Source organism: Oreochromis niloticus, linkage group LG5, assembly GCF_001858045.2.
Source record: "Oreochromis niloticus isolate F11D_XX linkage group LG5, O_niloticus_UMD_NMBU, whole genome shotgun sequence".
Classification (NCBI taxonomy): domain Eukaryota; kingdom Metazoa; phylum Chordata; class Actinopteri; order Cichliformes; family Cichlidae; genus Oreochromis; species Oreochromis niloticus.
Window position 1 is genome coordinate 25714895 of NC_031970.2, and position 14013 is coordinate 25728907.

Here is a 14013-nt window from a genome sequence, read left to right on the forward strand (position 1 = left end):
GGGGTTATCAGAAAGACCTACAAGTGAGTGGAACTGAGGTTAAAAAAAAAAAAAGAAAAAAAAAAAGGAAGGAAACATGGGGAAAAAAAAAAAAAAAAAAACTGTACTGGGGTAAAAGCTGATGGACTGTACACCATTGTGTGTCACACTGAAGGAATTTATCTTTATATGACTCCAATAAAAATGATTTTGCCATCATGGCTCCTTTTGGAAAAAGCAATAGTTGGCGTTTGTTACGTCAGAGATGAGAAAAATCAGAGGACACTTTGATTTAACATCAGTTTTATTCAAGCAAAAATAAATTTAGGGCCCACAGAGCAGAATTGCACATATTTCCACGTACATTCCAGAAGTGAAGCAAGGCCTGGAAGTTATAAGATCTTAAATTCCCGTGGACAAAAAAAAAAAAAAAAAAAAAAAAAGAAAAATAATGAGGTTGACAATTCCATGTATGGTTAATAAAAAGCTGGCCCATAAAAGCATTTCCATGCCTACAAATTTAAGTTGTGGCTACAGTCTGATTAAATCTACATGCTTAAAAAAAAAAGAAGGAAAAAAAAAAGTACATATTTGTGTTAGTGTTCATTTCTCTATCAGTAACACGCAAGCAGTATGAGAGGGGGAAAAAAAGCTAATGATTGCTAGAAGTCAAGAAAAACAACAACAACGCTGAAACTGTAACCTAAACAGTCTTCTGGGAGTTATAAATACCAAACAGAGTGAAAATAATATACAAAGCAATCCCAAATCCAGTGTTAATGTCACATGTATCACAATGCCATGGACCAACAAAATATTTCCACTCTCAATCACCCATGGTGCTCAGCAGTACTGACCTGAGCATCTCAACAAACGTACTATAGCCTAACTATGATCAACTCTACGTTTAACAGAATGCAAATAAAGCTACTGTATGACAAATATAGCATGTTAGAATGTAATTGTTTTGTGTTAGAAGCATTGTGCATCAACAAGAATGGATCAACGCCAGTGTGAAGAAACAAAAGTCTTTATTAAAGGTTAAATTCAACTGATCACACAGGCTAGCTGCACAGTATCTGCTGGACAGGGAGCTCACAAGGCACTATTCGTTCTCTGGCTGGCTGGTGCATGTGTTCAGAAGGTATGGCTGCATTTTTGGCTGTTCTCCATTGGAGACACCTATTAAAGTCTAAAATTAAACTGCTGATTTTCTTTCCTCTTAATTGTTGATATTATTACATAAAGGCCATTTTTCTGACACGTAAGAGCAACTAATTGAGATAATTCCTCTCTTGATACCCCATGATGGCACTTCTGTGTGTGTGGGGGTTTGTAATTTTTTTTTTCCTTTTACATTTTATGGCAAATTTGTCAGGCAATAAGGATACTGGTCATAGTAAACAGGCACTTAATCTAAACACAAGCTCATGCAAACTTTTACTGCATCCGAATCACTGCCTGAAAATAACATGAACAGGAATGGACACAGTGAGGTGGTTCAACAGTACGTTACCAGTTACCAGTAAGTTTTGTGTTGTCAGAATGACTTTTTCTCTTCATTCAGATCTAACATTAACATCGTAAACATTGGACCTGATCAGCACTTAACCATGTGCAGAAATAAAATGAGTAATTAGATTTCACTGGTCAACTAATATTTGCAAAGCTGACCAATTAAAGAAGGAAAAAGCATGAGAGAGGAAAAGGAAAATACTGGTGTCACACTCTCAAGAGCAGAAATATTTTAAATCTGGGAAGGGGCACCTCTTCCACCAAATGCAGGATTACTGTTACAATCTAAACTATACCACTGAACAGCTAATCCTTAAAGGCACTTCTCTTAGCCTGGAACACGCAATCAAAGAACTGTTAATAAAATATAAAAATACAAGATGAGGAGAGTTTACAGTGTTCTTCAATTCTAGTCTTAAGGTTTGAGTATGTGTGTGTGTGTGTGTGTGTATATATATGTGTGTGTGTTCTGCCAAAGTCTATTTAGACTCTTTATATTTATAACTGGGCTTTAGTCGAGTTATAAACACATTTCTGTACATACGTTTTGGTTTTCTTTGGTATGTATATATCCTAGTAATGTCTGGAATTTTGTAATGTTATAGGTTAAAACTGTGACAAAGGCACATAAGCAATCACACACGCACACAGGCACACACAGGGCAATCCAGGACAAAGAATGAAGACCCCTGTAGAGGTGGAAAATGTGGAGCTACTCTGAGACACGAGTCACATGGCTCCACTTCTCTTCTTTATCGTGTCTTCTACCCCTCCTCCTCCTCCTGTTGCTTACTTACGAGTAATTCCAGACTGTGAATGAATTAACAAGTTTGCTTAAACCAAATGTTTTATATAAGACATTATAAAAGAGAGATATGACACTAAAGGAACCCTGGATGGGGATCTGTGGGGGAATTCCATAAAGGCAAAAGACAGAGGATGCATTATGTAATTGGGTGTACTTCTTCTTGGCTTACTGCATCCATAACATGAACTAGCATGAATAATGAGCATTTATTATTTTGGGGAGGGGGGCACACGACCAAAGAGTGACCGTGTCAACACTCTGGACTGAGACTTAAATAAAAGTGGAATTCTTTGCACATGGATAGATGTAAAACTTGAAGTAAATAAAGCTTTTTAAATGTTTGGGGGCAAAGTCTGTAAACTTTCAAACTCTTTTCTATCAGACTGACAGATAAGTCATCAAATGACACATCACATGATCTTGAACAGTTGATGTGTCTTTGCCTCTTAAAAGAGCACCAATTTAGCAGTACACCTAACACAGTTTGCAAAACTACAACACTGTAGAGAGTTCTTAATGCTTGGCTTTATGCTTGAAGAAACACAAACTGTAACAAAACTGTTGATGAGCACATCCTTGATACTCACTAATAATGATGACGATGATGATCACAATGACAGCTATCAGGATCGCCCACATCTGAAACAATTAAAGAAAATTCACACAAATTAATTGGAGCTATTACGCAAGAACTGCATCTGTAATACTTCCTCGTTTTGTTGAATAAAAACAGGAAGTCTTCACCATAAGTCATACAAATATATACTGTAAAATTTGTAGTTAAATAAAAACAATTTGGTAAACCTCAGTCTATAAAGACTTTAAAAATAGAGTGCATCATATCAGTTAGAGTAATTGTTATTTAAAGTGGTGGAAAGTGTGTGACTTTTGAACCAAACTTTGTTTAAGCACCTTGCAGTTCTTCCACCAGTACTTCCTTTTCAGCTTAGCTGCACTGGTCTCAAACTGGGAGGCTCCAGCCTGGAGTGCATCAGCTCGGTCATCCAGTTCAGACAGCTTCTGATCACGTTCCAGCACTTTGTCCACATTAACACGCATAATGTCCACCACCTACTCAAAACATAAACATAATATACATTTTTTGTAATATCTGTTTCTTGATGTACATGGGTATTAGGCAATCTTGAGCCTTCACTGTAAATAAATCTGTCCTAATTTGTTTTTCTCTGGAGAGAAAGAGGAAGAAGAAAAACGCCAAATAAATAAATCAACAGGGTAAAATAACTCCTACAGACTCTAGCTTACTGAGTCCACATATACTCAGACACACATGCATGTGCATAAACACAGATTACACGTAACCCATATGTTCCACTGATCCACAAACCCAACTACTGCCCCTCCTCTCAGACAGAGCTGCAGGGTGGAGGGGAGGGTGTAGGCCCGTGCATGCCTTACATAACCATGGAGACAGTGATTATGTAAACGTTTGGCAGCCAATTGGACACTTTGTGTGACGTGCTGAGGTTAAAGATCTATGAAGGAGTGGCTTATCCCGAGAGGGGCTACAACCAAGAGAGAGAGAGCGAGAGAGAGCGAGAGATGTAAAGGGAATTAAGAGTGAGACTTGGCAGCCTATTTTCTTGGTGGCCTCACTGACATGGTTCTGAATGCCATTTCTCAAAACTGGATGAGGACTGCCTTTCACTGAATGTCCTTTGGCAGTCTTTTGGAGTATTAGAGAGCAAATTATTCCACATTATGGTGAATTGTAACACTGCTGCCAAGAGTTATGCAAGGTTCTGTGTGAGACCAACATCAAGGAAAAGAGGGAGTGACACAAAGCAAGTGAAGACAGACAGGGGTGGAGTTCGAGGCCATGGGCTAGGTGAGAGAAATGATGCAAACTGGACAAGATGAGGTTATTTAAAGATTTGAAGCTTGAAAGGATTTTTTATTATTTGACACTGTGACTCCACCCACTATCTTTCCATTATTTAACTATTCACTCCTGGATTACGGCTGTGCTACTATGCCATTATTAAAAATAAATAAATACAAATTGTTGATTGAATCTTTCTCTACTTGTATCTTGTCCTTTATTTGTGTACAGGTGGATTGGTACATAAGCATTTCATTATATAACCATATAAACTGAGAAATGAACCTGAAATTGGAGATGAAGCAGCATTAAGGGCAGGCATCTTTGGAGAGGTGGTTTCAAATTTCTTAACTTAAGAGGAAAAGATCTGGCGCATTTCTAACACTAAAGCACTCATGAATTAAGATTTGAAACCTATTTGGGGGATCCTTATCAATAAGCTATAAGAGAATAGAACAGTGGGCCTCGAATTAAATGCTAAAATCAAATAGAAGCCAGTTTTCACATATATCATACCTCATCCACCTGGGCCTGCGTCTGCTGCAAGCGCTTATTGCCGGCCGCTGCGGCAGAGCCTTCTGGACCAACTGCTGACCTGATGAAATTTACAAAAAACAAACAAACAAAACAACTGTGTAAATCTTAGCCTGTGAAATGTCTTAGAAACTTCTGTTACATAACAACACAATCTCCAACTAAAACCTTAAAGGAAACCAATCTGTGGGATAGCTAAAGGTCAACAGGAGTAACAGTTCATAGTGAGCTAAAACAGAACAATTCAGTGTCTCTGATTGTACACAATAGTCAGCCATGCACGCACACAAAAAAAATAAGTAAATTAAAAACACCTCACTGATGTTTCAAGTCATGCTCCATTGTATCAACTGAGGATAGACAATAAGTGGCAGGAGATTATTTTTCATACAGACTTGACAGTGATGTGGCTTAAGTAAATGCTTGCCCAAAATAATGGTTCAAGTATATTCTTATTAACAGTTAAAAAGCTGACATCAGATAGCAGGAAAAGCTATTCAAATAACACGATGTCCCACATAGTCCTGCTTAAACAGCAAGCATCACATTTATTATTATCTGATGCACATCCTTTTTTTTTTTTTTCTTAAACTCAAAGAAACTGTTAAAAACAATAACAAAAATATAAAATGAAGACAAAGCAAAAGGTTTTTTTTTTTCTGGTTCCCATTAATTTAAATAATTATTTATTAAGATTCCTAAGTATGATATGCATTCATTGTCTCAATAGCTTTTTAACAGTGGTTATTTACTGCCACCCCCTGACCTGAAAGAGCATTGCTCTGCAATAAATTCTCGTAACACTGAAACTTGAAAGTTGGGTTGGTATTTACACCAAGGCTATGCAAAGATTATTATGACTCAGTCTAAGTCAAGCGTGGCCATTAATTACATAAATTCTGACTCAGGCCTCTCTGAAAGAAAACAACATTTATTTATTTTAAATCAACAAATATTTAAGCTGTCATCCCTGTTGGACAACATCTCCCACCCTATGCATGAGACTGTGACAGCACTGAGCAGCTCCTTCAGTGGGAGACTGCGGCACCCACGGTGTGGGACGGAGAGATTTCGCAGGTCTTTCCTCCCCACTGCTGTCAGACTCCACAATAAAGCATTTAACTGATCAATCACACACATCCACAAATGTGCAATAACACAATGTGCAATAATCTTTCTGGCAACCGTTGTATTTTTCACTCTGTTGTATATAACATTTGTATTCTATTTTTATCTTATCCTATTGTATATTTTACTCTATTTATTCTACTGTATATATTATTCTATTTTTATTCTATTCTGTACAATTGTGTACTGTATTTATTCTTTTTTATTTTTTATTCTAATTGTCCTTCATAACTTTTGCACTGTCCACTTCCTGCTGTGACAAAACAAATTTCCCACGTGTGGGACTAATAAAGGTTATCTTATCTTATCTTATCAATTACCAGTCTTAAAAATCCTACATCTGTCTGGCCCTAATAAGCAGGCACACCCATGTTTGCTAAAATATAGTTGATGCCAAGAGCTTGCTCCCACTACATGTGTTTATATTTTAAAAAACAAACAAACCCCAAAACAAAACACAGGAAAAAAAAACACTGTTAACTGAACAGAAACAGCATCTGTCTGGAAGCCAAAGGTACCCAGTTTCCTGAGGAAAAACAATCAATGATGCAAGTCATTCCAAAAGGAAGTCTATATGAAATGGGTGGATTAAATGCTTCTCCTCTATGCCCCCAAGATAACAACTTTATAGCCACGTCTAATTCACGTATATTTAAAAAGACAAAATATTTTGAATTTTGATTGCGTGAATTTGATACAAATATTTTTTAAAACACAAAAAACAAACAAGCAAACTATTACAAACTGTAGATATAGATTTCCTGCAGCTCCTGCTAGTATCAAAACTACACTACAGCATCAGTGGTGGGCTTTGTTCTCTAATATGTAAAATGGCCTGAACTTACCCACAAGTACAGACATAAAATTAGCCTCAGATTCATGTAATATTCACCAGAGCCAATTGTGTTTGTACCATTGTGCACGTGACTGTTTCATAATAATTTTAAATTGATGGTTGCATGCTCACTATGTGCCATCTACATACAGCCCACTTTCCTGTAAATGAAAACACATTTTTCCTCAAAGAGGGTCATGGCAAGAGCTGTGACGCCATTTAAAAAAAAAAAGAGCATCTAATTTATGCACTTGGGAAAAAATAAAAATAAAAATGCTGGATCCCTTGGGTAACATTCTCTGGCTCAGTTAAAAACAAAGTGATGTCTAGCTAGGATACAATGAAGGTAGGTTTAATAAACAAATGCAGTAAACGCTCTTCTCTTTTGTTTGGTTTGGTCTTTGTATTAGTGAAGAGCAAGTGGGTAAAGAGTGGATTACTAAATGTGTGTTATGTTTAAACAAAAAAAAAAAAAAAAAAATTTGGTCAATACTTTTAATTGAACTCATTTTTATGTATTCAATTCTATGAGTTTCTATCTTTGACTTTTTTGGGAAAGACGTAAATAATGAATAAAAATCTATTATTGTTAATTAGTTTAGCAATGTGCATTGGTGTGCCTATGTTTAGGTTTATGTAGTTTTACATTTGTGTTTAGGTATAGCAACCTCTGCCATTGCTATACCCGATTCTCTTTCACGCCAGGGTTCACGTGAAGACTCTTTAGTTGAGCTATGTAGGTCTGATACCATGTCTACACATACCTCTTTTCTACTAATGCTGTGCATGTGCCTAATCTACAACCACAGAAATAAATACTGGTGCCAGTGCCAAAAAGCAGACACTCGCATGTCACCACTTTGCTGGTCCCAAATTGGGAACAAGTGATGATAGTGGCTTTTGAAGGTGTAACTAAAAAATTAACCAAATGCAGATGCAGCCTAGGATCTTCCGTCCACTATGATTTTCCTTTCCATTTCAATGAAACCAATTTAAGCTACAAGTTCTCAGTTCTGTTGTAATGTGCAATGGTTCTCAAAAGGCAGCAAGGCAGAGCTGGCTCAGCACTGCCTCAACACACCCATGTTCACCAATGCATTAGAATAAAAAGACAGGAATCAAGATGCAATTTAAGTCCCGCCTTTCAGCCTCAATTTAACTCACTGAACAAAATTTACAGATAAATTTTATTTTTGCTTTATTGTGTCATTTGAATTAAGTTCCCATTTGACCATATGTTGTGGATTCACAGCCACAGTTTCCAAATGCAAATGTTAGAGTTGCAAGCAATCAACTACCAACCATACTGCTGATTGAATGATGGAGAAATATTAAAACAACTTTGGAGTAAATTGTCCAGTTACATTTGAACCACTTCAAATAAAGGACTGAGTCCAGAAACTGTGATCGTGGTTAATTGAATGTTCTTGTTAACCCTCTCGCATTAATAGATTTATTTTATTTCAAATCCATTGTAAATCTACTATCCATACATTCCGGGACCTAAGTTTATATCATCATCACTGTTGTATCTATACTACTGAACCACTACCATCAAGTAACATCATGAAAGAGAGACTTTTATGGTTTAATCAAATCATCACTCAATTTCAGAAAGACATGCAAATTCTCTGCCAAGGATTTTTTTTTAATATGGACAAAAATAGTTGTGGAAATCTGTCTGTGATTCATTACAAAAACACCAAGTACACTGCCTCTATGTGCACTGTATAAAGAGCAAGTAGGAGAAATAATACACAACAATATAGCGCATGCCCACTTTTATGTAGTGAGACTCACATTTGTACCTTTTTTTAATAAATTAGTTCAAAAAGAAAAAAAGTTTCCTCTGTTGATGCTGTAAGGCAATACACCTTCCCAGAAAGTAAACACTCACGAAACACGTCTCTTACCTTGTTCTTTCATTACCCATAAGCTTCAAAGCGCCTACTAATACACATATTGACCGAGAAACACACAGAGTACAGTCCCTAACTGTGTCAACAAAGAAAAAAAAAAAAAACAGTAGATGCTGATGGGATGGAAATAACGTTAGATAACTTGCACCCCGTTGTCGGTAATGCCGTTATTACTGGAGTGGAAAGTATTCAGCTTAGATATAGTTTAACACTTATTTTAATTACCCAGTAATCAACATGATTACGACCTATTAAAAATAAAACACTTCGGCCATTAATACATTTCCTGTTTACAACTTTGGGTTGCCTTTGATTGTGTCTTGCTATTATTTTAGTCATATCCAAATTAGAAATCACAAAGGGACATACACAAACATTTTAAGATTTTTTTTTTTTTTTTTTTTAAACAAAGTATACAGGAGTAGCTTGTAGATAGGCCAACGACACAGGAAACGGTAGTTTCTAAGCATAGACTAAAACGCTAGCACATATCGTTGTCTAACAGTAAGATTTGTGTAACAGTAACAGCTGTGGCCTGTATACAAACCGATTGTGTACGCTCTTTCTTGACTACCTACATAACTAGCAAAGATAAGTTGGTATGACGAGGAGTGAGCAACGTTAGACAACTTTAATGCGGCGTTGCTGCTGTGGCTAAGCTAAGTTTAGCTAGCTCACGTCTCGAAGACGAGCACTAGCACTTGTTGCAGGGTAGTAGCAAAAGTTCTGGGCGTTGTTTTTGCGCCCGCGTCCTGAAGTATTACCAGAAAAAAAACGGAAGCGAGGTCATCAACATCTGACTGACAAGTAAAAATTTGTGGTATAGGATAGACTTACATTGTGAAACGAAATTTCCTCAAACGACACCGCTGGTGATTTTTGCCTGTGAGCTCACTGTCAAGCCGTAACAGTCCCAGCCGTACCAGCGGTTTTTGTGCCGCTTTCAAGGTTGCCGGAATTAGGAACAATCACACGTATTTAAATTTCACAAGGTAAACGCGTACTTTAATAAAAAAAAAAAAAAAAGAAAAGAAATCTCAGAAATTTCTTTTCAAATCGATATCGATACAATAATATGTGACAATAAATTTTAATAACCCATTTAGCCTGGTGACTAACCTTTAGTTGACTACATTTAGCATTTAAATCAAAAAATCAAAGAATTTTCCCTGCAAACTTACAGTAATTACATAAACTTTTACAGTACTAAATTATTTTAAAGAAATAAATTACAAAATTGGATCATACTATCTGGTAACTACTTTATTTGGTCAAAGTATGAGTTTGCGGTGAGCACGTGAAGGCAACATTAAAGAGGTCGTGGCTTATAGCTGCCGCATGCCTACCATTATTAACGCAAAATGTGAAAAGCAACGCACACTTCGCACACCTTAGTCAATAACCATTAAAGAGGTAACGCCTCAAATCAGTCTATTTTCACCTTTTATTTATTTAATTTCTATTTGCAAACTACAGTAGACAGGCAAGGAGCAGGCGACCACCCAAGCCCGTGATCAGCATGTGACTTATGAGAACAAAAACTCATCCCCATCCACACGTCATTAACAACCACTAACCACCAACAACTGAAAAAATAGGAGTACCGACACTTTCTTCATTCAAACTGTTAAAGAGAGTATATATGTGTGTGTACGCATGTATAGTAGATTTATATGAAACATTTAGAACAAATCGATCTTTAAGTGCTTCCTTAAACTGTAAAAACTGAACGCAGTCTGTTTTTGTGTCAGTCACTGAGTTGTATTATGTGGTTTAAGAGAGCAGGTGCTAATTCCCTAAAATGCTTTATTAATGGATTCATATCATACAAAACTAATGCAAAAACAATTCTGCAACAACACAACAGTGGCCTACACGAGTTTAATTTATGACAGAGTTTACCGAGTTTACTTCTGAAGGATAACAGCATTAAAAATTTACATTACACAGTGATCAAAATGCACAATGATATGTGTTTTGGGGTAATCAAAGGCCACAGGAAGGAAACAATAGCCTATAATTTACTTAGCAACAGAAATGATCCCATTACAGTTGTGTTCAGAAGTTTACATACACTCATCATGGGCATAAATGTCATGGTAATTTTGGGCTTCTAATGATTTTTTGAACTGGTCTTTCTCCAGGGTGAAATGATTGTACAGAATACATCTTTATTGAGTTTAAGAAAACTAGAACTGAGTGCATATGTTTGATTTGTTTGTTTTTTCTATAATCCACACAGGGTTAAAAGTATGCATACAGGCTGGAAGATGTCTGGAAGATGACCCAAACTATCACGGTCTGGGTGAGTCACGGTATTTTCTCCAGCAGCAGCTCTCCTCCTCTGGGTAGAGACTTGTTGCTCCTCCCTGGCTACCCACCTTTGGGCAATTACTCCAGCAGTATACAGGATCGACACACTCAATTAGTCCTCGCCAGATTATCTGCTAACCAATGTTAGTCTGTGGCCTCACATTCTTTCGATTAAACTGTAGTATGTGTACTTACCTTCCTCTCCTGTTTCATAGCCTGTTCTCAGAGCTCACATTTCACCCATTGCCATACTTGCTTACCTGGATCCTGGTCTCCAGCTGCTGGTAAAACCTCTCAGTCTAATTGCCATTCTCACCTGCCTGCCTCCCTGCGTTCCAGCGTCATGCTCCGTGCTCACCTGGATCTCAGACTCGCCCCTGCCCCCTCCTGCCTTTCTCCAACTCATGCGAATTTAAATTCATAGTCACAGTCTAGTTTGAGTTTGTTCCCTCCTTTCTGTAAATAAACATCTTTGTTAAACTTGCTACACGCCTCCAGTTTTGGAATCTGCACCTATGTCCATCTCTCTTCCTGGGCCGCTGAGCCATGACACACGGTCAGATGTGAGGAAATTGGTTAGGATGTTTTGAAGAACCCAGGAATCATGAAGGCTCAACCCTGCGATGGACTGGAAACTGCTTGAACACGAGCCTTACTGTCCACAGTGAAGTGAGTTTTACATCGCCTTGAACTGAGAAGATGCTAACCAAAACTGGCACCTTTAACCTTGTCTAAAAGTTGTGGATGCACACATGGACAAGTCAAATACCATTTGGAAAAAAATGTTTGGACCAAGGGGCAGGGAAAGATTCTTTACAGAGCTTGTACGCTGGGATTATCTGAAAGAGGCCTCTGTCCCTGAGATCTACAAATCCCACATCGTCATTCCACCTGCAGTCTATGGACTTTGCTACAAATGACAATGAGGTCACAGAACTATCAAGAACAAGTGAGCTTGTTAGGTTAGGGTAAAGACATGGAACCACCAAAGGGCAAGGATAAGGTTCCCAAGGAGACACCTGGACAGGGACTTGAACCCTGGACCCTCAGATTAAAAGTCTGATGCTCTTCCATCTGAGCTAGCCAGGTAACAAGAGCCACGTGTTTGTCCTCTGGGCCACATATTGTCTTTCTTTTCTGTAAAAATGTGAACGCTTATCCTCTCATTTTACTGTAGGTACTGGTGAGGATTTACAGTTAGATATTATTAAATGATCATTTCAGACAAGAGCCAAGGCAAGGATTTAATTCTAGGGGAAACATCGCTAGGCTGTATTACCACGTGTGACCACCCAACCTACAAAGCCCTAGGAAGTCAATGGTATAATGGGTGAGGACTGGGAGCGTCTGGAGGAGGACCTTCTTCAAATCCCACCTCCACTTGATGGACGTTTGCAAGCTGCACCATCTGTGTTTGTTTTCCCATTTGATGGGAATGATCCACGTAGTTGTAGGCCGTATAATGAAGTCCTACCAACAAACCCACCATGCCCTAGATGGTGACCAAAAGAGCTTTGCCGAAACCCAGGATCGAACTAGGGTCCTTTAGATCTTCAGTCTAACGCTCTCCCAGCTGAGCTATTTCGGCACATTTTGCAAAGGAAAGTGCTCAAAAATTGCATTGTAATGACCAGTCAGGTCTACAGCTGGCCAAACCGCACTACAGCTGACCCACTGAGACAGTGAATCAGTGTGAAGTGAACTTTTAAGCTTTGGATTTAACAGTGAACTGTCATGAACTTTGCTCTCTTAAATGTTGTCCCACCCAAAGTAAGATAGAAAAAAAGTTAAAGTGAGATTGGCATGTCTTGGACACCGGGTTTAGCAAAGGAGCTGAGCTGAGAACCAACTGGCGGTGAGTTGGACCAAGGGGCAGGGAAAGATTCTTTACAGAGCTTGTACGCTGGGATTATCTGAAAGAGGCCTCTGTCCCTGAGATCTACAAATCCCACATCGTCATTCCACCTGCAGTCTATGGACTTTGCTACAAATGACAATGAGGTCACAGAACTATCAAGAACAAGTGAGCTTGTTAGGTTAGGGTAAAGACATGGAACCACCAAAGGGCAAGGATAAGGTTCCCAAGGAGACACCTGGACAGGGACTTGAACCCTGGACCCTCAGATTAAAAGTCTGATGCTCTTCCATCTGAGCTAGCCAGGTAACAAGAGCCACGTGTTTGTCCTCTGGGCCACATATTGTCTTTCTTTTCTGTAAAAATGTGAACGCTTATCCTCTCATTTTACTGTAGGTACTGGTGAGGATTTACAGTTAGATATTATTAAATGATCATTTCAGACAAGAGCCAAGGCAAGGATTTAATTCTAGGGGAAACATCGCTAGGCTGTATTACCACCTGTGACCACCCAACCTACCAAGCCCTAGGTAAGTCAATGGTATAATGGGTGAGGACTGGGAGCGTCTGGAGGAGGACCTTCTTCAAATCCCACCTCCACTTGATGGACGTTTGCAAGCTGCACCATCTGTGTTTGTTTTCCCATTTGATGGGAATGATCCACGTAGTTGTAGGCCGTATAATGAAGTCCTACCAACAAACCCACCATGCCCTAGATGGTGACCAAAAGAGCTTTGCCGAAACCCAGGATCGAACTAGGGTCCTTTAGATCTTCAGTCTAACGCTCTCCCAGCTGAGCTATTTCGGCACATTTTGCAAAGGAAAGTGCTCAAAAATTGCATTGTAATGACCAGTCAGGTCTACAGCTGGCCAAACCGCACTACAGCTGACCCACTGAGACAGTGAATCAGTGTGAAGTGAACTTTTAAGCTTTGGATTTAACAGTGAACCGTCATGAACTTTGCTCTCTTAAATGTTGTCCCACCCAAAGTAAGATAGAAAAAAAGTTAAAGTGAGATTGGCATGTCTTGGACACCGGGTTTAGCAAAGGAGCTGAGCTGAGAACCAACTGGCGGTGAGTTGGACCAAGGGGCAGGGAAAGATTCTTTACAGAGCTTGTACGCTGGGATTATCTGAAAGAGGCCTCTGTCCCTGAGATCTACAAATCCCACATCGTCATTCCACCTGCAGTCTATGGACTTTGCTACAAATGACAATGAGGTCACAGAACTATCAAGAACAAGTGAGCTTGTTAGGTTAGGGTAAAGACATGGAACCACCAAA

General features: G+C 38.6%; 1 protein-coding gene and 4 non-coding genes across 5 annotated transcripts; all 5 read right to left on the reverse strand.

Annotated features, from left to right (window-relative positions):
- Nucleotides 1–265: 265 nt before the first annotated feature.
- On the reverse strand, nucleotides 266–9533 carry vamp3 (vesicle-associated membrane protein 3 (cellubrevin)). The gene is made up of 5 exons (XM_003441522.4): nucleotides 9399–9533; nucleotides 4662–4740; nucleotides 3215–3373; nucleotides 2890–2941; nucleotides 266–2304 (listed from the first exon to the last, which is right to left on the reverse strand). Coding segments are annotated over exons 1-5 (309 nt in total). The 5' UTR covers nucleotides 9401–9533; the 3' UTR covers nucleotides 266–2287.
- A 2357-nt stretch (nucleotides 9534–11890) lies between these two features.
- On the reverse strand, nucleotides 11891–11963 carry trnak-uuu (transfer RNA lysine (anticodon UUU)). Its single transcript has one exon. It is a non-coding gene; the product is annotated as a tRNA-Lys (tRNA).
- Nucleotides 11964–12389: 426 nt separating this feature from the next.
- trnaf-gaa (transfer RNA phenylalanine (anticodon GAA)) lies at nucleotides 12390–12462 on the reverse strand. Its single transcript has one exon. It is a non-coding gene; the product is annotated as a tRNA-Phe (tRNA).
- A 502-nt stretch (nucleotides 12463–12964) lies between these two features.
- trnak-uuu (transfer RNA lysine (anticodon UUU)) lies at nucleotides 12965–13037 on the reverse strand. The gene has a single exon. It is a non-coding gene; the product is annotated as a tRNA-Lys (tRNA).
- A 427-nt stretch (nucleotides 13038–13464) lies between these two features.
- Nucleotides 13465–13537, reverse strand: trnaf-gaa (transfer RNA phenylalanine (anticodon GAA)). Its single transcript has one exon. It is a non-coding gene; the product is annotated as a tRNA-Phe (tRNA).
- Nucleotides 13538–14013: the final 476 nt, after the last annotated feature.